At 39.3% G+C, this 26,429-nt stretch overlaps 2 protein-coding genes across 2 annotated transcripts; one reads left to right on the forward strand and one right to left on the reverse strand.

Annotated features, from left to right (window-relative positions):
- Nucleotides 1-3,406: 3,406 nt before the first annotated feature.
- Nucleotides 3,407-10,203, forward strand: klf9 (Kruppel like factor 9). The gene is made up of 2 exons (XM_061728933.1): nt 3,407-4,084; nt 8,278-10,203. The coding sequence occupies exons 1-2, from the start codon at nt 3,736-3,738 to the stop codon at nt 8,556-8,558; spliced, it is 630 nt and encodes a 209-aa protein (XP_061584917.1). The 5' UTR covers nt 3,407-3,735; the 3' UTR covers nt 8,559-10,203.
- Nucleotides 10,204-10,296: 93 nt separating this feature from the next.
- Nucleotides 10,297-18,826, reverse strand: fam219ab (family with sequence similarity 219 member Ab). The gene is made up of 6 exons (XM_061728934.1): nt 18,560-18,826; nt 17,402-17,501; nt 15,854-15,959; nt 15,232-15,312; nt 15,084-15,138; nt 10,297-12,082 (listed from the first exon to the last, which is right to left on the reverse strand). The coding sequence occupies exons 1-6, from the start codon at nt 18,635-18,637 to the stop codon at nt 11,924-11,926; spliced, it is 579 nt and encodes a 192-aa protein (XP_061584918.1). The 5' UTR covers nt 18,638-18,826; the 3' UTR covers nt 10,297-11,923.
- Nucleotides 18,827-26,429: the final 7,603 nt, after the last annotated feature.

A 26,429-nucleotide genomic window follows, 5' to 3' on the forward strand; every position in this document is an offset into this window, starting at 1 on the left:
TTTTTTAGATACGGAGAGATGGGAGCAGAATGTGCCGCAGCCACCGAAGCGCCACCTCTTCTTCCACGTAAATGTTTACGCTGAAGGAGGAGCGGGAGGTGGCTGTGGGATATCTGAGGCCGGCCAAGACCCCAGTTTCAACTAGATTTTTTTTTTTTTTTCTTGGAAATCTGGGGCTTCTGCTGCTGGGTCGAGCACTAAAGCCTGATTTATGGTTCTGCGTTAAACCGACGGCGACGGGTACGCGGCTTCGCGCACCGTGGCTCTGCGTCGGTGTACGCGGAACCATAAATCAGCCTAAAGGGGGAAGTGGGTGGATTGGGGGCGTCCTGTGTGGGCAATCCTGGGAAAAGGCCGAGTGCTCTGCAGTGTTGAAAGTAGGCTACATAAATAGGGACTTTGTGTTACTTCCAGTTCACCCTTCTTGAACGTTTCACGCTGTTTGTTTTCCACCCATCATGTCAACACCATACATATAAATGAAGGGATTTGGATGATTGTGCTATAAGCTTGTGACTCAATACTGCATTGCACACAAGACTTCATCCTCTGCTGAAAAGGAAGTGTTTTTTTTTCTTCTTCAGTTATTAGGGGAGGAGTGGCACTCTCCATGCCACAAATAACACCAGCTTCTGACAAGGCCATCATGTGAAATAGATTCAATACATACCAAGCATGCAGCCTATTTTTTTCAGGTCATGTGGTATAAAATGAAGACATCCTTTTGTGTGGACTATTGTCTTATTATCGAGAGAAAAGTTCACGCGACAGCAATCTGCTTAACAGTTGCAGTTCTTAATCCAGATCACCCCAAAAAACAAGCAAAACAAGTTTTTCTAAGAACTTGGCGTTGCATGATCCACGCACTGCACTGGAAGTACATCCCCTAAACTTGAGGGGTTTTATATTACATTCTCGAGTGGCCTAGCTTCATAATAGTCTCTTGCAAACTGCATTACTGTTACACATGCCACCAGATCCCAGTTTGAAGAGAACATTGTAAACCGTCTGGCTGGAAACATTGACGTTCAGATGAGAGAGAACTGCAAACTTGACGAGAAACTACATATGTGATGTAAAAGGACAGAATAAAGGCTTAAAAACAGTCACTAAACTTAAAGTATGATTACCCTAAAATCTCCCCAATTCCAAACAAAAATGGAAATAGTCATAGCTTTGTCATGTACATTTTAAATTGTGCAAAAACCAGGAAATATTTGTTTTATTTCCTGAAACAAAATATAAACAATATTTAAATGTTATGAAATGGGAGTTACTCATGGTGACAAAAGATAACCACGTGAGGTGTCATGACACCTGTAACCTTTTCATGCATAATAGAGTAAACAGGAGCAATTAGGATACATGTAATGTTCAGTGCATCAGGATGCAAACTTTTAAATGCAAACCTTATTTAATTTGCATCAGTTCAAGAGTAGGTTAGAGGATGGTTGAGGGTTGTGCTAATTTACCATCATAATTTAGGATCATGTAAAACTAGGACGAAATGAGACTCGTGCTCAACTAAATCACTGAGAATTACAGGGGTTGAGTTAAATTAAAGTAATAAAAAATACAAGACATTTTAATGTCATTTCTATTATTAAACTGACCTATTTACTCTTGTAAGCTGTAAGTACTATGGTGCCATGGTGTGTGTGTAAAGAAATACCTAAATAGGTCCTACAACAGTTGGTTTTAAACAATTAAAAAAAAACCTACAGGTTTTTAATAGCATTCAAAAATGGTTTGGACAAAAGGAGAAGGCATTATAAAGCACCCACTATCTACACCATACATAATCTTCCCAAAAAAGTCACAATTCTCCCCCCATGCTCTGGAATAAGCTCCCCGCTGAGATGCGGCTTTCCGTATTTCTGACCTCAGCATTTTTAAATCTAGGCTAAAAACCCACCTATTTAAGATTACTTTTAACACCTAGTGGTGTGATGACCCTTTTATCTTATCTTATCTTATCCGGAAGGCTGTTGTAAAGTGCTATATAAATAAAGTACATTACATTGCATTACAATTCAGTTGTTTGGTTATCACATGTAAGTTTAAGTTATTATTATTTGAGAGAACTCACCCACCTCAGAATCAGAATCGGAATCAGAAAGAAGTTTATTGGCAACTAGTTTAACACACACAAGGAATTTGTTGTGGTGATTGGTGTGATACAAAAGAGCAAATAATATTAAAGGAAAAAAAATGTACAACAAGTTGGTTCTAAAGTGCCGGAGTGAGGTGACCTGGGATGTGCGTTAATGTGACGCTAGGGGCGAAAATCCTGTGGGGGACAGGGGGGACAAGTCCCCCCCATTAGTAAAGCTGTCCCCCCCTAGAATAATTTGAGACAGAATTAATAATTTTGGAACAATGCAGTAGTATTTAGTAGTGATGCACCAAAATGAAAATTTGTGGCCGAAACCGAAATCGAAAATAATAAAAAACAGTAAAATCTCATTATACTTAAAACAAGACTCATCACTGGAAAAAAAACAACAATTTTCACCTGTTTCAAGTACATTTTCACTTGAAATAAGTAGAAAAATCTGCCAGTGGAACAAGATTTATCTTCTTATTACAAGCAAAAAAAATCTTGTTCCACTGGCAGATTTTTCTACTTATTTCAAGTGAAAATCTACTTGAAACAGGTGAAAATTGTTGTTTTTTCCAGTGATGAGTCTTGTTTTAAGTGTAATGAGATTTTTTTTTAACTAAAAATGAGACATTTTAACTAGAAATAAGACAAATATTCTTGTTAAGATTTTGGGTTTTTGCAGTGTATTATGTCAGATGTGCTGTATTATTGCCACCTTCCGCCTAATACCATTGTTTTGTATTACTCTAAGAAAGGTCTTCTGCCTGTTTGCGAGATAGAGATGAAAATGTCAAAATGCTGTATTAAAGGAAGGCTAAAACTTTTATTCCTTGTCCCCCACTGGATTTATTCTCTAAAATTTTACTGTTTATTGTCTCCCCCAACTATGAAACGGGATTTTCGCCCCTGTGTGACGCATAAGGTCAGGAGTGGAGTGTTTAGTGTAACGTAGAGTGAGGTGGGGGGACAGTCTGTGGTGGACGGGGGAGAGGGGGGTCCAGGGCCAGCTGCCTAGAGGTCTCAGCAAAGGTAAATACACCCTGTTCAAATAAAATTACAAGATGAAATTCCCTGAATGACCCCCATGTTTCCCAGTCATGTGAAGCACCTAAGTGCAGCATCCATCTGGTTCAGCCCCCACGTTGATCAAACCTGTCCTGTGATTGGTGCAACCTCACATCACTCACCTCCGTAACTGGTCAACGCCAAAAGGCGAGTCACGTTTCCGCTCGTCCAATCACAGTCCGGCTTTATTATGACACGGTGGGATTCCGCGAAATAGTTTCTTGGAGTTGAGAGAAGTGCTCCTCGCAGTAATTTAGGACAGTTGGTCAACGAGTGAGAGCGAAATACACACCGGCACAACACCCCGGCCTCCAAACATCTTTTTTTTTGGTGGTTATTATTTTGTGGTCTCAAAAAGAAGATCTGGAGCGAGAGAGAGGAAGAGCCGGAGGAAGATTCAAAGTGCTATCTTTCCCGAGGCGGTGTTTCTTTATCCGCCCAGCATCCTCAACGAGAAATAACGCGGAGTAGTGACATTGGACACGACACGTGTGGATGATTAACCGCGTCTCCTTGCAGACACTTTTGGATCGTTTTAGAGGACGCAGCGAGGCTCTGCGGGGGTGATGTCGGAGGTCTCTGCAGACTGCCGTCCTCCAGAGGACACGCAACTGAAAGAGAGCCAAGAGCACGGGACTTTACTGATGGTGGCGATGATTTTACTGGACTTGAAGAAATGCAACCCGGACGCGATCGGCTCTGGAGGAGGAGGAGGAGGCAGATGCGTGGAGGCGCAGCAGAGCCGCATGGACGGCCAGGACGCGCGGGGATCCTCGGCTCTGAAACCCGCCCGCAACAAGGCTGCGGGGGGGAGACCGCAGGCTCCCGAGAAGAGACACCGCTGCCCCTTCACCGGCTGCGGGAAGGTGTACGGCAAGTCGTCCCACCTCAAGGCTCATCTCAGGGTGCACACCGGTGAGTGAGCTGCTGCTGACACGCCTACAAAGAGTCACAGACTCGGTTCATGTCGACCACAGCGAAACCGCGATGCGTCACTCGTCCTGAAGCCTGGATTATGGTTCCGCGTTAAATCGACGGCGTAGGGTCTGCGTAGGGCAGGGGTATTCAACTAGATTCAGCTGGGGGCCACATCTGCAAAGGGACTGTACGGAGAGGGCCGCACAATTTGAAAATGTGGGGGTTTTCAAAATGTATTTTGCACTCAAAGACGAAGACTTATGTAAATATAATACATTTGTATTATACATGTGAATATATCTAGTTTACATATGAATTATGAATTGTCTCCAGATTTAGTAGGCCTAATTGTGAATGTTAAATATAATATTCAGATAAAGAAATATTATTTTGAATGCAAGTTCATTTTCAAACCATGCATTGTGCAAACTTAATGAAATTGATATTGACCTACTTTTAATAAAACACGCCATAATGACAAAGCACCACTTTCCACCAAGATTTCCTTATTTGAATATTATATTAAGCATTGAGCACAACCATTTTAGTCCATAGTAGCCAGTTATAAAAATATTATAAAAAAAAAAAAAAAAATTCAACAAACACCCCCTTTTTTTAAATATGACCAGGGGCCACATAAAAGCTCCTGGCGGGCCGCATGTGGCCCGCGGGCCGCCAATTGAATATCCTTGGCGTAGGGTATGCGTTGGTGTAACGCGGAACCATAAATCAGCCTTAACTATCATCTGTGAATAACACTACAGCTCCACACTGGTAAATCCGTCCCGGTGTTCTGCCAATCCTTGCTCCCCGCCGAGAAATGCTACTTTGTGCTTCTGCGCACAGTCGATTTTCAAAGTTTGATTGCCCATCATTTCTTGTACGATGTAAAATGGATAAATATGGGATGTTGAATATTTGATCCTTCAAAATACACTACCAATGAAATGAATGTCATTACACTTTGTGAACATAAAGGCTTTTCATAAATGGCTTTATTTGATATTCATTCAGTCATTGGCCTTTATTCATCTATTTATTTATGGGCTAGGGAGTAAAACACAGTAAAATTGTAGCTCTGCAAAGGTAGAAAACCATTAGGTAGCTTTTTTTGGCAAAGCAGCAGAAATTGGCAGAACACGGCCACGCCAAGGTCGTCAAATATAAAAACCTATTCTCGGATCGCAGACTCTTTCGAGTTGTTTATTTGGGGTGTCTTTGCAATTCAACATTTGACAAACTCTAAATGTCAATTGTGGACCAGACGCGCCTTAAAGCCTGAATTATGGTTCCGCGTTAAATCGACGCAGAACTTACGGCGTAGGGTACGCAGCGACGCGCAACGTATGATGTGTACCCTACGCCGTAAGCTCTGCGTTGGTGTAACGCGGAAGCATGAATCAGGGCTGACCCGGTCAGGCCGGCCGGAGACCGGCTCGCTGATAGGGGAGGTGAGGCGTGGGCGAGATAAAAAAGGCGTGTTTCCATGTGTTGTTGACACGCAGCAGCAGCAGCAGCAGCAGCACCTCCAGGGTCCTGCGGGAACAGCACGTACCCATCAGTCAGAAGAGTATGTCACATTGGTAGAGAATAAACGCATCACCGTGGACCTTTAGTACAAGTTTTTTTTACTAAAAATGCAGCAACATACAGGGTTTAATTAGACAAAATATAGCTGTCGTAGTTACAGGTGTGTGTGTGTATGTATGTATGTATGTATGTATGTATGTATGTATGTATGTATGTATGTATGTATGTATGTATGTATGTATGTATGTATGTATGTATGTATGTATGTATGTATGTATGTATGTATGTATGTATGTATGTATGTATGTATGTATGTATGTATGTATGTATGTATGTATGTATGTATGTGTACATAGATACATACATACATACATAAGTGTCTGTGTTTGTGTGTGTGTATATATATATATATATATATATATATATATATATATATATATATATATATATATAATGTATGTGTGCATATATATGTGTATATATATATATATATATATATATATATATATATATATATATATATATATATATAAAATGTATGTGTATGCATTTTATTTTTCTGCTCTGTAGCACTTTTGAGATTTGAAGTGTGTGTATGTATGTATGTATGTATGTATGTATGTATATATATATATATATATATATATATATATATATATATATATATTCCCACAGGTCACTGCGACACTGTTGTCCCCCATAGTTCTGTGTGAGGTAGCCCCCCTCTGCACCACTGTTTCCTCATACGTCATCTTCCTCCACGCCCCTCAGTCAAGTCGTAAACAAGAGGAGACACGTGGTTTAGTAGAGCACATGGTGGAAGGGTTGGCATCTGTCCGTTTGTGTCTGTGTGTGTGTGTTTCCTTCTTTTATTCATGAAACTTTACCTTTTCGTCACCATTTCCAAAAATCTTCTTGAAAATATATCTGAACAACTGCATCCTTTCTTCCTAGTTTATCTCTCCACAAGATTTTGATCAGCTTGTGCCTTGATGGTTATTAATAATAGCAATGTTTAATGAGATAGCACAATCTCTCAATGTAATCCTGTTCTTTGGTAAAAGGCAGAAGAATGCTTTTTTACTACAAAAGAAAGTTAATTTATCAATTTCATAAACATTGCCTGAGTACTGAGAGGGCTAAATATATGCAGTCCAGGGAGGTGAAGGGAGGAGGGGTTGAGTTATCAGCTAACACTAGTGGCTTAATTAGAAGTGTGCAACCAAAATTCACAATGACTGAAATGCCAATTTTCCCTCCTCCACTAAAACACTCTGGAAGAAAGCATACCAACATTTAATGTGCATCGTATACATTTTGTGTACTCCACCTCTCATTCATTGACAGTCTGAACAGGCTCCAGCAGGCCTGTGGGATTTCCAATAGAATGGAAGAGGGTCTGGAAAAAGCATACATGAATGGATTTATGCATTCTGTTAAACTGTACATCGATTGAGGATGTGTTTCTGAAAAGACAAAAAAAAGAAGGAAAAACGTTCTCAGTAGAGAAACTATGGCAACAGTTTGCATTTGACTCATGGTGCATTGACTTTCTGGGCCCTCCCTCTATATATTACTTGGAACTCCAGCACAGATCTTTAAGGATTCAAATCCACTTAAGAAATTACTTTCATAAGTACCTCCAGGGTATCGATCAAAAGAAGTGGAATTTGCCCATGACATCATCATGACCTTTTGACATGAATGTATTGACTTAAAAATGAAAGAATTTGATACTTTTTTGGATGGATATGTAGTCTGAAGGGTGGGACTTTATTCTCAACTCAAAAATAATTTGGATGGGATGAATGTAGTCAGCGAGTGACTTGCTCCAAAACATCTCTGACTCTACTGGACACCAAGTCAAAACAAAAGGTCAAAAAAACATTTTCTATTTGTATTATTTATTGTATGTCATAGGCTAAATAAATTATTTATGATCAGTGTGGTGTTGGTCATTTTGAAATTATTACATAATTTCATGCACTGTTACTCATAAAGTTGGAATTATTCTGTTTTCAGAAACATTACTTTTTTACAACCATTTCATGACGAAATGTAAAAAAATGTTTTATTCTAACTTCATGGGAAACTGTACATAGTAGGCTTGTCTAATAAAGGCTTTAGCATCTATAACTCTTCAGTTAGGGTAATGACTGTCTAATGACAAATGAAAAAAACCTAGGTCTCTAAGGAATTGAAATAAAAATTGAGTGTTTGAGACAAGAAATGACCAGAAAAATTATGCTGTGATCTACTAAAATAAATGTGAGATTAGATTATTAAAGCATAAATACTATATTTAAACTATTAATATTTAAATTCCTAGAAAACAATAGTATGAATTTATAAATGAGCATAAAAGTGTCCCCTTTGAGATAAACCATGTGCAGGCCTAAAAGTAAATATATATACCGGTATCTTATATATGTTAGGCAGCATTGTTAGAAAAAAAAGTTTTTCTTTTGCTATTAATGTGCATTTTGTAGTTATAGGTATTGTGTTTAACAAATGAGATAATATAAGTAGACAAATTATTTCATTTTTATGTGTTTATTTATTTATTTGCACTGCAACAGAACATGTAATAACCAAATGCAAGAGTTGAGCTGATCGTCAATTATTGAAAACCTGTACAAAAACCAAATGTTTCTCTGCAGGTGAGCGCCCCTTCAAGTGTACCTGGCCTGACTGTGGAAAGAAGTTCTCTCGATCAGACGAGCTCACCCGCCACTATCGCACACACACAGGCGAGAAGCGCTTCAACTGCCCACTGTGCGACAAGTGCTTCATGAGGAGTGACCACCTGACTAAACATGCCCGACGACACGCAGGCTTCCATCCCAGCATGCTGCAGGGCTCCAGTGTGGCCAAGAGACGCCGCTGCTCCGTGTCCATGTCCTCCTCTGAATCTGGGGACCAAAGCCCTACAGGAGTCTGAAACACACCCACATACTGTACAGGTATACATGAAGGTACACAGCAGGCAGAGAGGCTCGCGCACCCACATGTAACATACGTACCTTTTACAAAAATCCCGCCAATGTCAGACAGCTCAACCAGCCATACTACAGTTCAGGGAGTTTTCTTTTCACATGTGACATTGTGCAACAGCAAATAGCAACATTTTGGACCTGCCTGCAGTCAAACTAGAGCTCAAAGTCTTATTCCCTTTCGTGTTAAATAAGGGTTATTCAAGGTCCGTCAGGAAAGTGCAGCTGTCTCAGACTTTGTGTAACAGTTTTAATGAGCGACTGTCCCATCAAAGTGATATTCCTGTACATTTACACCATTGCTTGAAAAAAACACTATATGTGTTCACTTTCACACTATGTTTGAAGATGAAGTCAACAACAAGAAAAATGGACAATAAAATATTGCAATGGATTGATTCCTAGTGCATAGAGGAGTTTTGGCGATTGTCTTTTAGTGAATGTTAACGCAGACTTTTGTACAGTTGCCTTTCAGTCCAGGTCCATGTGAATACATGCTATAGCAGTATTACTATGTAAATATTATACAGACTCTACTCAGAATACTATAGTTAAATGTTATTAGAGAGTAATAAGAAAAGTTATAATATAGGGAGATATACAAAGCTTTGTTCTTTAATTTCATATGTATGATGATAGAAATCAGGTATAATCAGGTGTGTTATGAGGTTGTAGGTATATATAGTGTGTTTTCTGTGTGGAAACGAAAATGTTGAACTTGCAAATGAATGCACCAAAATACATTTATAGTACTTAAGCAAGACCATAACACATGAGCCAGTCTCATGGGAAGACACGATCACACTTCAGCACTTGTGTTGCTTCTTTCAGACTTTAATTGTGTTACCAGTGCAGGGCAACATAACAGGGTAAAGCCTTTTAAAAGTGGTCACTTTTCCCCTTTTTTTCTGATTAAAGATCACTAGATCAATGACTGTCTCTAATACCGATGGTGCCAGTTGCTGTATGATGAAACCATATTTAAAATTAGTTTGTGGACTGCATTTTATAAAGGACTCATGTTATTTGTGGTCATGCCAATCAACATTGCACCCCCAAGTGGTGACATGGAAGCACAACATTTCTTACAGTGAGTTTTTATTTTGTATTTTAGTTGTAGCACTTTGAGGACAGCACTCATCATTTGTGAACAATTGTATTCCATCGTGTAGCATGCTTGTGTGTATTTCTTTGGTACAACCTATATTTTATTTGTCTGTTAATCTTTTATAATATTACTAATGGGGTGGGAGGACTTATTAGTCCACTGCAGGAGCCAGATACATTGTTGATGTCATTAGTTATTCTTTTTATACTTGTCACCTAATTCATTCAAGTGTCTAAGCAGAGTGATATAATTGCAGGAATCAAACATTACAGACATTTGCTAAGTGAAATGTTGTTTTTCATTTCTGGCATTATGATAACTGTGATTACATGCTGGTGCCTTTCAGGTTGAATCCTTCTTCTTCTGATGCTACTGTACTGTAATCAGGGACGGACAATGCAGACCCCATGTTATTGCAATACACCTTGCTGTGTAATAATTACTGCTCATGGGTTTAACATTAAAATTATTTTTTTCTTACTAAACACTTGCTCTTTGCTCTTTTCAACAAATAAGACAGCAACACCTGGGCCCAGAGAGGTGAACAGCTAAAACGCAGAGAACGGAGGGAGTCCCATTTGCTTTGTGTTTATTTATCATCTTCATACACTGCACATGACAATAACATTGCTAAATATTATAATGGAAGTGTGTACATGACAACAAAATAATTGTTTTTTTTTTCTTTTTTAAAAAAGGAAACCGAGAAAAAACAGGTATCACTTGTGTTTAAAAAAAGTAAATTGATTAACAGCAGTTGCTCTTCAGTTAAACCACAGAATTAACATGGCAATAAATACACACATCTGTTTAAACTTTTCTGTACTTAAGGCATACTCTATAATTGCAAAGAAACAACTGATTCAGAGAAGAGGGAGGTTTGTAAATGAAGGATATTTGCTCTTCTCGCTGTTGCATCTACAGTTATTTCCATCCCATCAGTCATAATAGAAATACGTGCCATCTAAATGGTTTTCTGTGGCATTGTAGGTCTGTGTGCATGCAAGTGCGTGGGAGAGAAGAGAGGCAAAAGTCTTCCGGCTGTCCGAGCATATGTGTGTTCCCTTAAGCGCTGCGTTCAGCAGTTGTTTCGTTCCAAGATAAAAGTGAGAGTTTAAAGCAACAAACTGCGCTGGAAAATCTATCTGAAGTTTTCCCATCATCCCTCCTCTCTCCTCCATTTCCTTTGGTCTTGATAAGATGGGAATCATGTTAGAATCACGTTTAAAGGTCTTGTCAACAAAGTGTGATCGTCCCTTTTGACACAGTTCATTTCGGATAAGCCACTGACACTGCTGTGCAAGAAAGAGCACAAAGACACAAGCCTGAAACAATAAAAACATTAAAAAAAAGGAAATGTGCAAATTCAAATAAATGCAGGTTAAGTTTGTGCCTCAATAGCAGCATGTGACTGCACAAACGAAATCAAATGTGCAAAACCTACATGCTTTTTATTTCCCATTTAACTATTCTGTCAGGTGCTCTTCATGCAATCCATTCCTCATCCATTCTTTTTCATACATTCATCCCTAAATCCTGTGATGAAACATCTCAAGCCGGTGGAGCAGAGGAACCAGAAGTGTTGAAGGTGGTGTTAATGAGTGCAGTGACCTGGCCTGTGCTACAGTGCCATTAATACAATACTAGAAACCCTCTGTTTGGGGGTAGAAACCCCACAGCTCATTTGTCTGAACACACACAATCTCATTGATCCTTCAGGTTAAAAAAAAGGTAAGCACTAAATAGAAATTAAACTAGAAAAATGCAAACCATAGTTCAGGTAAGCACAGCAGCTGAATCAAGAGTTATGATCATGTTTGTTAATCTCCAGGACAACTGAAATCCCTTTTCAACATTAACTCACCTCTTCTTGTCTGTCAGCTAATAGTGCGTTATGTCACATCGTGTCCACCAGGAGAGGAGCTCTCAAACACAAGTGTGCGTCCTACCATAGGAGGAATCCATCACTGTACTAGTATTTTAAATATATATTGATTATTCTCAGAAATGTTCATCCCCCCTAGATTTGGAACACAGTTTATTAATTTGATTATTTGTCATTATCACCATAGCACTTTACTGTCATGACAAAAATTCTACCAATGCCTCACTGTTGCCACTCTGGGGGCAAGGTAAACCCATGGCTGATGAAGACAGGGGCCATGTTGTGTGAAAAAGGTAGGGGGCAAAGGGCCGGGGGGAGGGTTACTGGATCTGACAAGTGGTGGAGGAGGTTGCCTGGCAGCACATGCAGGTTGGGTTGACTGATTTGGGCGGGATCAGATCCAGGTCCTCGTCGTCTGGGATCTCATCTAGGCGATAACCATCTTTTAGCAGCTGAATGTTCAGATCCTGGTTGATTTGCTGAAGAAGAGAGGACAGAGATAGGGGGTTGATGGGTTAGATTGTCAACTGCATGGCTAACAGATGAATACAACACTCAAGGGCATTACTGATCCACAAAGTGGTGATAATGCAATAAATTCATAATGTGTGAGAAATTTTACACAATATTACTCTCACAACGACTTACCGAATCACAGCACAGGTCTTGCCTGTTCTTTTCCACTTACCAGGTACCTTCTTTTATTTTATTCTTTTAACATTTTGTGGCAGTAGTGGCAGGACAAAAAAAAAAGTCAGCAAGGAGGGGAAAAGGCACATTTGCAAAGGTTTACATGAGGACCACAAGTGTCACAGTTTTGGTATTTAGTTCCTGTTTTATTTTGAAACCCTGTGTCCTGGTGTTTCAGTTATGTCTTGACTTCCCTTGTTCCTGATCGTGTGCCCTGTGTCTTGTCAAGCCTTCTGTGTATATCTTGTATTGTCTTTCCCTTGCTCCCTGCTGGTCCGTACTGTTCTACCCTCGTTGTGTCCTGTCAGGTTTTTGGTAAGTGCTTGTGTTTTTGTTGTTTTTTTTGGTAATAAATCACATTTTTTGGAACTCCTGCCTCTTAGTTTCCTTCATTTGGGTCCTACACTTCAACCACTCCGTAACAATAAGCCTCTACATGGGGTGCACTCAATCAAATTAGTTTAACCTTATTTTGTAGCCTTGTTCCAGACCATCTGTTACTCTGATGCAAAAAAAAACAACAAAAAAATGACTGAAAAACAGTTCAGTCAGATGACTGAAGTGGGTGAACTGGAGGGTGGGGTCAAGATATGCTGTGCTGCAGACACATATTCAATGACAGAAGCTGGAAATGGACCAAGTTGAAAACTATGTCAAAGCTCTACAGTGTACGATGTGCCATAAACACTCTTTTTTATGGGAGATCATATGCTCCACAGGCTTCATGGCATCCATGTGTATGTCTGCTTGGCAACAGCACTTGTGGTTCTCCAAATTCTTTGAGTTAAATCAAAGATATATCAGAGATAAATCAGAGATATTGGGGACGCTAAAGGTGTTCTGTGGCTCCTTTAATATCTTATACTGAGCAAGTCAGATGTGTGTTCATGTCATAATCCAACCCGAAAAATGAGGAGAGCACCTTGAAAAATGAGAGCTAGGTACATCAAAGTAAAGTAGAGAAAATCAGAGAGCATCTTACAATATGATCACACCAGCTCCAATATATATATATATATATATAGTTACTTCAGTTACTACCGTGTTGGGTTCCGACCTGTCTTCAATATTATTCTGTTTGTATGAAATGTCCATGCAAAGCCTTATTTATTTATTTATTTTAATCTTGCTCCTATAACTGTTATATACCGCCATGTAATGCATAAACTATAAGGACTACAACTACACTTTAAGTTACAGTACAACTGGTTCTTCCTATAAAGAAGTAAGAATGATTGGGAAAATTGATCCCAAAAAGTTATCCTTTAGATATGCTTTTGAGATTTACATGGCAACAACAGTATGTAGCACAACATTTAGCATATTAAAATTCCAAGGTAATGAATAAATAAATAAATAAATAATGAAAACCTAAAGACAGGCTTATAATAGTTTGATAATCGGCTTCTCGATGACCAGGGAGAATTATGGGGAGAAAAAACAAGAGATTTAAAGTAGCACAAAGGAACTTCTGTCATTTTTCGCTCAATATGACCCTTGGCGTTTAAGTTATTTTTTCAAAACTGTCCAGGATTACTCATGTTTTGTCTCCTACTCAAGCACTCTTTCATTCGCTCTTCAAAAGGCATGGGTAAACCCTGAACCGGTCACCAGTCCATCGGTCCAGAGCCACATGTGGGCAACAACAAAACCATCGATTAACGTGACTTACATGTTTTTGAGCCATGCCAGCATGATTTGAACATGCAAAGTCCATAGAAAAAGCCCCCTACAGGGATTTGAACCTTTTTGCTGTGAGGCAACAGCTAACTACCACGCCACCATACTACCCCACCCTTCCATTCATTTTCTGTACCCACTTACCCATTTTCAGGGTAACAGCTATCAGCTGGAACCTTTGTCAGCACACGTGAGGCAAAAAGCAGTGGTACACCATACATGCACCATAACACTCACTCCTGTGAGCAATTCAGACTCACCTACCAACCTGACAATCATCTTTTTGGACTGTGGGAGGAAGCTGGAGTACCCGGAGAAAGCCCACCCAAGTACAGGGAGAAAATGCAAACTCCACACGGAAAGAACCAGGAACCTCCTTGATGCGAGGCAACAGTGCTAACCACTAACCCCCCCATGCTGCCCAAAAATATGTAAATATGATTGACAATGCATTTGCAGTGACACCACAAATTGTCTCCTCCAGATCTGTGACAACAAAAAGTGTTTCATACCCATTACTAAATAAAAGCGCCTGTCCTTTTTCTTCACTCTTATTATCAGTGGTGTGATTGTAAAAGTAGATATCAAACACTTTTCAGATCTCTGTGAGAAACTCTGAAAGTTATGAAAGAAGACAATTAAATCAAAAAAGATTTGTTTTGTTTTGAATTCATTCCCTCAAACCCAATAAAAGTCAAACTGACAAATTGTACTGCATGTCCCTCCCAAATCCTTTCCTCCAGAATTTCACAATTACACAGTGTTTTCCTACCACTGCCCCACAACCCACACACCTACTTGCCAATGTCACCTTCCCTCATGACACTATGACTTAAAAAACCTTCAATATGTTCACTGTTTTCCAATTGTTTTTCCAACCCAGTGTTCTCTTCGTCCGATGTTACCGGACCGGTTGTCTACAACTACCACTGATCTGGTATAGCCAGGTGTGAACCCGAGAAAAATGAGAAACACAAAGGAACAAAGACTATATCGGTACAGTCCTGTAATTGAAACTGCTATTTTCAGATGTAATAAAGTATTTTGAGCTGATTTAAGGAATAAAACAGCAAATGGGATAAAAGGAAGAACCCACAGCACTCATCTCACCTCGGCAGACGAGTATCCTGATGATGAGTATCTAGATACGTCAAAATCATCGTCACTGAAACACAAAGACACAAGTTATCATTATTATCATGATTAATTTAGGGAAGGAGTGCATTATGATATGTGTGTGTATGTGGTTTGTGTTTACCTGTCTGTATCTAAGGCCACTAAGGGCTTCTCGTCTGGGCTCTGGTCTAAAGACGAGTAGCCTTTATTGGGCACTACCAACCTGCATGGAGAAAATAGACAAACAAGACATGTTCAGGAGGAGAAAGAGGCTGTAATAGGGGAATAGGGGTAGGAGAGAAAATCAATTCACAAACAGGAAGAGGTGAATAAGAACAAGTCTGGCAGAGATGATGAGAGAAAATAAAGGCCTGAAGGCACAGCCGCCACCGAAGTGCAGTAGCAATAGCAAACGAGAGGTCTGATTTCTGACTTGGATATCTTACAAACCCAGCATCAATAAAGCTATTTTTACAGCCTTGTTGATGGAGAAAGATTTAGAACAACATGAATAAAAACATTCCATGAAATGTTTTATCTGTGAAGCTGAGAAATGCTGGGATACTCGGTGTGAATCAAAATTGATCTACAGTATATTCAATTCTGTGTTGCAGTGTCTTGCATTTTCTCTATGTAGCCTTCGAGGTAGGTTCAGTATAGACTTTGCAGTATTTTTTACATTTAAATCGCACATTGTCAGAACCAAAATGTCAGAATACAAAATGTCTTTCTCCAAACCCATGATCACTGAGTTCAGTTCTTACCTTGTTCTGGCCATGACATTGTTTTTCTTGGGCTGCTGGCTGACTGGACTACCTACAGTGTTGTTGTTCTTCAATGAGCCTTTCCTAGCAAGCTCTCTTTGTTTCTCTACACAAGAGACACAAAAATAAGATCACACAAATGGTTTTAGTTTTAAAGACACACAAAAACTGACAGAGAATAAAGGAATAGTTTGAAATGTATACACCGTGTTTAATAAGCGTAGTAACATCTTCAATTTTCAGATGTGAAGAAACAAATGTTGAACAACAATACATACAATGTTGACATCTTCCCAAGTTGTCAGATTTGCTTTTAACAAGATGTTCAGATCTGACAAGATGAAATGAAAGTAAATAAAAAAATGTTCAGGAAGTTGATAGATTGAACAAAGAGTTTACCTTTAAAGGGCACTGCTATGGCTTTCCTTACTTGAAATGTTGAAAATGATATTGCAGCTTTTTGCAACAAATTATAAGACGTGACAACCGGGCAGATCAATTCCCTTTCACTAGTTTTTCTTTTCACTTACCACGAAATGTGATGATCAGGAAGTGTTAATCACTGAAAATAGGACTGATCAGGTTTTGATATATATATAAGAGAAGACAATACAAATACACAAATGCTTAATGTATTTAGAAATCCCTATATGTAATTATTAAATGCTTAAGCTTGCCTTTTGTCATCAATCATAAAGCGATTATAAAACTAACTTGGTTATTATGTGTATTATATTTCTAATAGCTAAAGTTTTTGTATATAGCTTGCATTCTCCTAAAAGTTAATAACATAATTATTGTAGAGAAGATTTTTACTTTTATATTACACATCAATTTGAGTTGTTTGGTCTCACAAACACAGAGACAAATGGGCTAATTTAACAAATATGTACAAACAGACCAATATATATATATAGGCTCCATTTTATGACAAGTATTAATATGGTGTAAAACTGTGAATACTAGTTTGGATGAAACAAAGAACAGGACATTCTGCAAGCACAGCTGTGGCCCCTCTAACATATAAGTTGGATGTAGGATGAAATTGACTGCAAAAGCGGAAATCTTGTACTGAAACCTAGGGTTTTGTATGTATTAAACTATGTTATTAACTTCAAATTATTTTTAGTTTTGAATTAAATTGCAAAAGTAAAACCATAAGCAGTGCTAGTCCTCACCGCCTGACTCTGTCCAAGGTGCTGAAATGAACCTTTCAAAAGTTTTCATCCTTGTAGCCAGGTCAATGGCACCAGCTTACAGACATCTTGGATGATGTCAACTTGCAACTGCCATTTTGTGACACATTATAGGCCAAATGATGAGTGGATTGATTCTTAAAACTCTCATCAGAGTAATCAATACTAAGAATGCGCTGTCCCTAAACCCATAAATGGATGAACCTGACATAGAATGAGTGATTAAAAAAAGGAAACTCTATAATTGAATTCTTAAAGTATCTCTGTCTTGCTTAAAGTTTAATTTTGTAAGGTTTTATGTTTACAGTCAGAATAACATGCAGATTCCTACAGACAGATGCTTGGTATATACCTATTTTCATCTGCAGGGGAGAAGGCTTGTAGTTAATGGTAACAGGTTCCCCCTCTCTGGTGTCTGAGTCTGCCTCTGAAGCAGTGGAGGAAGCTGGGTCCTGTAGGTAAATGGTAAAGCAGCAGAGACAGAGGGATGAGCATGAGTGCACCTTATAGGGGAGTGATTATTAATTAATGTACTTTCGTCGTGCATTGACTGTGTACCCCATGTAATGCAAATACACAGTTTATTCGAATAATGAATTAAAAATATAGTCATCAAAAGAGCTTTCATTGGTTTATGTTGTTCTAGGAAATTGATAGAAGTCTTAATATCCAAGTTGTTATATGGTCCTAGAAATGTATAACTGAAAATAATAAGGCAAATTGAATTAATTGAATTGAATTGAATTGAAAATAAAAAAGGTGCACTTGATGTGTTATAAATTGAAGTTTGAAACAGCGGATCAGGCTGTTCTAATGTGGTTCTCTAGCAGCCAGCAGCAGAGGCCGCCATGCAATCTGCTGTAAGGGCTCCGCTACAGGCCACGGAGCGCTCCCCTACACTATTTGCACTGAATTATACAGACTTATTAGGCTCGGTTGGGTTTAAAAACAAATTCAGGAAAGTGAAACTTGTTTGATCTTAAAAGGTGACGCAAGTCAGAAGACTCCTGAACTCGCTACGTGGATGCTGGGGATGTGGCAGCAGAGTCGGGATGGGATGCTTGTTTTCGCCAGACATGACGGATGCTGCGCAGCAGACCGGACGCTGCTTGTATTAAGGCTGATTTATGGTTCCGCGTTACACCGACGCAGAGCCTACGACGTAGGCTACGCCGTACCCTACGGCGTAGGCTCTGCGTCGATTTAACGCGGAACCATAATTCAGGCTTTACTCAGAGGAACAAACATGGCTTTCTGTACACAACACACTAAATGCAACGTGCTATGGTACAATTTAAACATTCTGAATCAGTAATAGTCGAAAAAAAAATCTGAAAATGTTAAAGGCAATATTGTGATGGATTACTTGAGAACTAAAGCAGTATGAAATGCAGTTCCCTACTACTATTAAGTAACCACGCACTTAATATCATGTCGAATCAAAAGACAACACCACAAAACACTTTGACCGATCATCTCCAGCCGATAACATCCTACAAATGTGACTCACCAGTGGCTGCATCTCAGACTGCATCTCTGCCTCCTGCACCGCACTCGGCACTTGAAATCTGTCTATTTCTTCCATCATTGTGGCGGAGCGGCTCTTTCTTTCCTTCTCCTGTACGAGCCAAATGTCTCCAGCCGGTCGCTTCTCGTGCTATCGCCAAAACAGTGAGCGATCACGGGTTTGTAACAGTCTGTACGGTTCTCCGCTGGCCAGCTACATCCCAGCAGGCAGTCTGTCGACGGTGGTGTGACTAGTAGGGTGACGGTGACTCCACCACCCACTTCCGGGTGAGGGGACGCAATCTGGGGCTCGGGGACCCGGTGGGAGCCTTCTGAAGAGAACCGGCATGCACTGAAAAAAATACATCTAAGCGCATATAAATATCACATATTTAAATATGTGATATTAACAATTAAAAATGAAGTTTGTCGCTTTACATGAATTTTTTAACCTAATCTGCATTTGTTCAAAAAACAAGACATTGTGCATTCTTTCAAGCAGCAGTATTTATGTAATCCCAGGCAATTTTTCATTTACACACAAACAACAAGCAATGATCTTGTTGTATTTACCTTTCCTTTAACAATTTTAATCTATTGGGCAGATTGACCAACGTTTAGATGAGACATGCTTTATTTGTTTAAGTAGAACACCACAGTAAAAAATATCTTGCTTGATCTACTTTAAAAAAAATCAAGGCAACTTTTTCGCATGAGATTTATTTGTAGATCAGGAAAGACTAGTCTTTGTATAAACTACTTAATTTTCAGTAAGTACAAAATTCATTTGCAAGTAAAGTCAACTTAATTTTTGCAAGTAAAGTCAACTTAATTTTGATAAATAAAGTAAACTTAACACAAAAAAATTAAGTAGTTTATACAAAGACTAGTCTTTCTTGATCTACATAATAATCTGATGCAAAAAGTTAACTTAGTGTCCCACTGTAGCCTAGGCCTCTAGCAGCATATCTACGATGAAAATCTGTTTAAGACTAGCTGGTTCAAAAAACCATTTCAGTCTCAATCGTTTGATTTTTTTACATCCACTACAACTCTGAGAGTGGTGAATTACCCCACTAGCAGAGTTTATAACCATCCGTCAATTTTCTATACCAGTTTTATCCTTTGCAGGGTCACAGGGGTCAGCTGGAGCCTATCCCAGCTCATTACAGGTGAGAGGCAGAGGTTCACCCTGGACAGGTCACCAGTCTATCACAGGGCCACATAGATACACAGAGAAGCCATGGATACTCACACAATTTAGAATCATCAATTAACCCAGTATGCACGTGTTTGGACTGTGGGAAAGACTCCTGTATGGCCTGGGAGTTGAACCAGGAACCTTCTTGTTGTGAGGCGTCAGTTCTAACCACTAAGCCACCGTGCTGCGAGAGTTTATATAAAACATTGAATCTATATCTAATATATATTTGATTGACAGTCGGCTCAGCCAATGGCTAGACATTATCATCAGTAAACGACCTACTACAGGGAGCAACCCTGGGCGTTCTGATTCAGTAAATGACAGCATTTTAACATACAGTACATATAAAACTGATCGTTATTAGCACCTGTCTGTTATAACTATTTAATGATAGCGCTGACTTGGTTGGCTTTAATGTATTTCTGAATGTTTTAGGACTAAGGAACAAAACTAAGGAACAATTCTCAAGCACCACTGTTTATAAGTTTGCTTCAGGAAGTTACAGGACACATAGTAACAGCTGTATATGTTGTCTAGAACTAATCTAGATAGACTACTAAAATATATCTTAATGGTTGACTTTTAATGAGGATAATTCTTTGAAAAATCTAGTTTGTGCTCGGGGACCAGAGACCCTTTTTTAGACTAAAACCTTCCTTTTTGATAAAAATGATAGTTCGGGATGGCTCAGATGCCCCGAAACATCCCTTAGTTATGCTTCTATAGGCCAAGACTGCTAGCGGACCTCCTGTGATGTCCTGCTCCTCACTCTGTTCTCTTCTACTACAACTCTATTAATGACATCATTGTTGTTGATATGAGTTCCCTTTTCCCAGCAGGTATTCCTGATCTGTTAGTGTTGCTGTTCTCTCTTCTTTCCTGTCCTCTCAACCCGTAACCTGTCGAGACAGATGTCTGCCCCCTTCCTTAGTCTGGTTCTGCCAGAGGTTGTTTCCGGTTAAAAGGGAGTATTTCCTTTCCACTTCTCTGGTGCTTGCTCGGGATGGGGAGTTGTATTGAAAAAAGTTTCCTCCGCCAAGCAGTAACTATTGTTTTAATTGTATTGGCCTTACTCTAATTGGACTAATTTAGAATAAGTTGAACTTTATTGCAGAAGTCTAATCCGATTCAAATTCTATTTTATTTATTGTGTACGAGATTAAATTTTTCTTTACATTTGGCATTGTATGAATAGAGCTGAATAGAATCTTTACAATGCAATTTTCATGTAGGAGGTCTGAATATTTCATATTGGTAAATATCCATAACTTAAGAAAAAACAAACTTGAAATTTCATTTGTTTTTACTCTTTCTGTGTCAAAAAGGTAAAACCTCTCACTGAGAATTCTGATTTGATATTGTCCTTCCCTTGAAAAACCAGTAGAGAGCAGCAGAGGTACGTTCTGTTGTACAGTAACTGGCTCAGCCAGACACTGCTGCAACCAACACCATCAGTTTTGGCAGGAGACATTAGACATTGAGCCAGCAGGTAGCAGTCTAATACTACATATGACAAAAAATGCAGGATATCTAGAAGATGAGTGTCAATGAGTTGTTTACAGGGTTGAATAGTTCATTGTGTTTTAGTCGGCTCAATCCAATCAGTTTGAGGCCCAAACTCATGCACAGTCTTGCGTATTAGATACGACTATCCTGTCAAGATCTATAGGGTTGGTAAATGTGGCATGTTGGTAATTTGCAAGCTAGTGGAATTTTGTGAAATAATCAACATCTGAATTTGCAAATCAAAGAGGAATTTTTTTCCATCTTTTTTGTTCTTCTGCTCCATCTGAAGTTAACACAAGCACTCACCATGTCTCAGTGCTTTTGCCATGTTTAGCATACTAATGCCTTTTCTATTACCCACATCATTTCAGCTTGTTTCATTGTATAATTAGACCTCTGTTGACACAGTAAACATTTGTACTGACTAACTAGCACAGAATTACAGCTATTTAATACTAACTGCTCTGCCGTCAAAACTGACTAAATGTGTTTATGTGTTATGTGCATCTAACTTTAATGAATACTTGTGACTTTTGGAGTCCCGCTGTGAAGATTTGAGTAGGAGTGAGGAGAGTTTTGTCAATGACTGTTCACACACAACACCTGAAAGAAAGCAGTCGAAGGTACAGATACTTAAACTGTAAACTTGTAACACTGCATACATATGTACTTTCAACCATAAACAGCCTCAGAATAAAGACTATGTCTCTCTGGCAGACACACATGCAAGACTTGTGGAAGTTCCGCTCAGCTAATACAAGATTACATGTGGTAAAATGAAGGGAAAAATCCTGTATAGTTTTGGTCAAGTAGTATTCAAACCATAGATTAACATGTGATCCTGTAGAGATCGTGTTACAACACATGCAAACAGACATAGACACTGCAGATAACTGATGGGCAGCCTGCTGAGGGTTATGCAACCTTCCAGTGGTGCAGATGGAGTTGCAGATTACTGGCCACTTGCACATTTAATAGTAATCTCTCCGCCTGTAAAATATATTCCTTTCTTTACATAACACCCTGCTGAATGTAGTGAGGCTTTCCCACCTCAATTACGACTGGGGTAGAGGGGGAGCCCACTGCTGTGTGGTGTATTCTTTCAGATGGAGTGACTCTTGCAGAATTCAGCAGCCGTGTCTGTTCTCAAGTAAGTGAACAAACAGTAAACATCAATCCAAAGATGGAAGGATCAATAGAAGCGCAAGGGTCAGGAGAACAGATGGATGCAAACTGAATCCTTTTGTTTATTGGTGAACACGCGTAATCCATGATTTATAAATGCCTTCAGCACTCCTGAATGAAGGATCTAATATGAAAATCAGGGAAGATTAGTGCCGCGGTTCACACATGATGTGACTGAGAATGTGCTGACCCTCATAGTTCCCTCTGTCTTGGTGGTGTGCAGTTTGACCCTGACACTGGTCAATGTTGGCTGGGATCAGAGAGATAGATCAGAGAAACTGAGGGGAGTTTTCAATAAAAGTGAAGCAGATAAACATTTGACAGCTGTAGATCCGCCTTTCTGATTACAAATCTCAAACCAGCATCCCCCTCAAAGGCTTTTACCATCTGCCTCATAAACCCCTGTTATGCTTGTGTGCATGCCTGGAATTACACTTTTTGGGTCTTGAACACACATTCCCTGGGCATACAGTTGGAACAGTTCAACTTCACTATTATTAAATACTACCCACAAGACATTAAATCAGTGAAAATCAATGTTATCTATTCATGTAAAACATGTTATTTATTGCAGCAATATAATTGGTCAAATTGCTTAAACAGTGTCCAATAAAAATAAATACAAATTAAAAAAAAAACTTACCCTGAAAAGACATAATAATCTCATTGACCTATCACCTAAAGACAGCTGGGATAGGCTCCATCAGACCTCTTTCATCCTAAATAGGAATAAGCAGGTATAGATAATGGATGGATGGATATATACACTTAAATGTGTAAAGTTCTTACATAAAAGTACAGCTTTGTTTCCTCGCTGCCATTTAACATGGTTCAAGATATAAGCTTTTTAAAAATTAGGAGTGAGTCAGTGATGACAATAGACACTAAAAGGTCAAGAGGACATATTTTATTGGTGTCAGTAAAAAAAAAAAATTACAATCAAGGAAAAAGCAGAATGACCTTCAATGCTCACTTTCAAGATCAGTTATTTTGTTGAAAATTGTATTGTTCATTCATCCCTCAGATCATGGATTCATTCTCTAAACTGACTGCAATCCAATTCAGGATCACAGGGATCTGCTGGGTCCTATCCCAGCTGTCACAGAGCAAGAGGCAGGACCCTGGCTCCGTGACAAGCCCATCACAGGGCTTGTCCACATGATTAAAGAGCACTAAATACTACAACTGCCAGATTCCAAACTGCAAAGTGATGCCTTCAAAGCTTTATCTCATCAGCAGTTTAAAAAAAAAAGATTATGTCAGGAAAATCAGTCGATGTTCATGTGAAAAGATGCAGTGTCACTGGTCTGTGATTTAGAGGATTTACAAATATTTCTATACTTTTAGTTTTATGTACTGATCAATTAAACATATAGTGATTTCAGCACACATCACCCCAGTACAGACTCAAAATAAATCTGTACAGTACATATCTTTTAAGTAACTTTTGAACAGAGCATGTGCTCACAAAATAAGATCAGCATATTTTCATCTGCTCACACAAAAAGCCTTATACCTGAGATACGATTTCAACAGATGTCCCCTTAAGAAAAACATTACCACACAAAAAAAATATTATTTTAAATTGCATGTTATACAGTACAAATACATGCTGCACTGTGTATTCCACACTGTCTTTGATAGCTGCTGCAGAGCATTCACTACAATAAACACAACATGAACTCTGACTATGAGCATGATGTGCATCTTTTTCAGGTGAGTTCTGTCTTTAAATATCAAGTTGATTCTTCATAGGAGCTGAAAAATAAAAGAGAGGCACAGAGGAACAAGAGTAACATTGAAGCTGTTATATTTTTGCTGTTGCTTTTAATCCCGTGGGAGTTGGATCAGTGCAAGCAGAAACTTGTGTGTCAAATAGGGAGTCTGTCAAAGAGAGCCCTGGAGCTGCCGTTTCTGTCAACAAAACATCAAAGCCTTCCCATTTCCTCGCATTTTTATCATTAAAGCCAAATAGAAAACCACATTTTATCTCCATCTCTCTCGACTCAGACACCTCCTCCAGCAACATGCGTGTTCTCTCCCTTCCTCTTTCAGGCTGCAGGGAGCTACCTGTTGTGTGTTTCCTGTCCTTCCTGATCCCATCATTACTGTTGCAGATAAGAAAAAAACAAACAAACAAACAAAAAATTGCTTATGAATTACACAACTATATTTTATCCGTCCCTCTCCTATTCCACTTCATTACTGTATGATCTTGCTGTTTCTCCTCCATCCCCAGTCAGCTGTCTTCCGTGGAGGGATGAAAGGGAAAAGAGCAGATGAGGAGATCTTGGCCTGCCTGTGTGCACTGGAGCAAGCCAAACTGACTGACAGATGGACAGTCCCGGTGACGCTCAGCACAGATAAGAGGATTGGGCCTGCTTGTTGTTGTTGTTGTTCTTCTTGCCACAAATCTTAATGCAGTTAACTCCTTCTGAGCTCCACTGAATGGCACAGGCGAGGTGAGGTGAGGTTGATGCATGTGTTGTGCACGTTTGCAGAGCATGCACCGTCAAATTGCTGGAAATGTTTTACCATCAGCATGACCCCCCCGCCCCCCTGACCACCTCAGTGTCTGCTGTTTGCATCTGCTTATAATATCTCTGCAGTGCACCAGTTAGCCATTGTGTCTGTGTCTCTCCTTTCTCTGTTATTCATTCTCTCTCTCTGTTTTCTTTTTTCCTGCTCGGCCCAGCTGGCTTCCGGCAGGAGGGTCCCCCCTTATGATCCTGGTCCTGCTCAAGGTTTCTTCCCTCCTAAAGGGGAGTTTTTCCCTTGCCACTGTTTGGCTTAAGGTTTTTCTCCCACCAGGGGAGTTTTTTACCTGCTGCTGTTTATTTTATGTTTACGTAATAATTGCTCGGTGGTCATGTTCTGGGTCTCTGGAAAGCGCCTAGAGACAACTTCTGTTGTTATAGACGCTATATAAATAAAATTGAATTGAATTGAATTGAATTGAATTGAATTGAATTGAATTGAATTGAATTGAATGTGAAAATAAGGTCTTGAGCTTGTCCAGCTCTGTCAAAAGATTTTTAAACTCCTGTAAATTACAATGGTAAAATGTTGTCTACGTATTGAGTTCCCAATCAGGCTGCAGTCAGCATGTACTTGTGTTCAGCTTTCTTCTCGTCCAGCCTTGCTGTGAAAGTGTGCATTCTTTCCGTGCGTGAAGGCACCTTGCAGGCCTTGTAGAGGATTACAAACAGGATGAGGATGAGGACACCCACCACAGAGTTACAAACGATGGCCATAATGGCCCAAAAAGACAGACCCATCATCAGATTATGCTCCATGGTCGACTTCGGAGTGGTCACATCAGATCTCAGAGCTGGCTCTGAGGTCAGAGATGTGCGCCTAGTGTTGAGCTAGTCCCTTCAGCTCTGCAGATTTCCACTGAAAACACAGAAAATGCATTCAGTTAACATAATAAATGTAGTTTTTCAGCACACATGTTCAGGCCCCACACCTGGTCACCGTCAGCTTGACTGTCACATGGTGAGTCCTGTGGTGAGATCAGCTCAGTAAAGATTACTTTCTCCCTGATGAGTTCGTCAGTAGGTCAAGGTGCTTTATCTCTGCTGATGCTTTATATGGAACAACCTATATTTTGTTGCTGGAAAAGTAGGTTAGAATGAAAGGTAATGTACTGTTTCAGTGTCAAATACACAGGATCAAATGGCTTTCTAATGAAAGTACTAACTGTATTTTATCAGAATATTTCAGTACTATTAATGTGTGAAAAATATGTAGAGAAAATAGATTCAGGGCTGCTGTTACATCCAATATGTGGGCAGAAAAGGGCAGTAGTACAGAATATGAAAGTGTGTTTTTGTGATTGTCTTGTGTCCCTACATTCTCTCTTATTTATTTCCTTAATACAAATGGAGAGCAATGAAGTTATTGAACTGATAAAAAAGAGGCCACTATGCACTTTTTCCTGGTGAATTATATTGACTATCTTTAAGCAGTAATGAGT

The sequence above is a fragment of the Cololabis saira genome, chromosome 9 (genome assembly GCF_033807715.1).
Source record: "Cololabis saira isolate AMF1-May2022 chromosome 9, fColSai1.1, whole genome shotgun sequence".
Classification (NCBI taxonomy): domain Eukaryota; kingdom Metazoa; phylum Chordata; class Actinopteri; order Beloniformes; family Belonidae; genus Cololabis; species Cololabis saira.

Coding starts and splice junctions, on each gene's coding strand:
- klf9 (XM_061728933.1), top strand. CDS start 3,736: ATGTCGGAGGTCTCTGCAGACTGCCGTCCTCCAGAGGACACGCAACTG. Junction 4,085..8,277: donor TCATCTCAGGGTGCACACCG/GTGAGTGAGCTG, acceptor GTTTCTCTGCAG/GTGAGCGCCCCTTCAAGTGT.
- fam219ab (XM_061728934.1), bottom strand. CDS start 18,637: ATGATGGAAGAAATAGACAGATTTCAAGTGCCGAGTGCGGTGCAGGAG. Junction 17,502..18,559: donor AGTCTGAGATGCAGCCACTG/GTGAGTCACATT, acceptor ATTTACCTACAG/GACCCAGCTTCCTCCACTGC. Junction 12,083..15,083: donor CAGGATACTCGTCTGCCGAG/GTGAGATGAGTG, acceptor TCTCTTCTTCAG/CAAATCAACCAGGATCTGAA.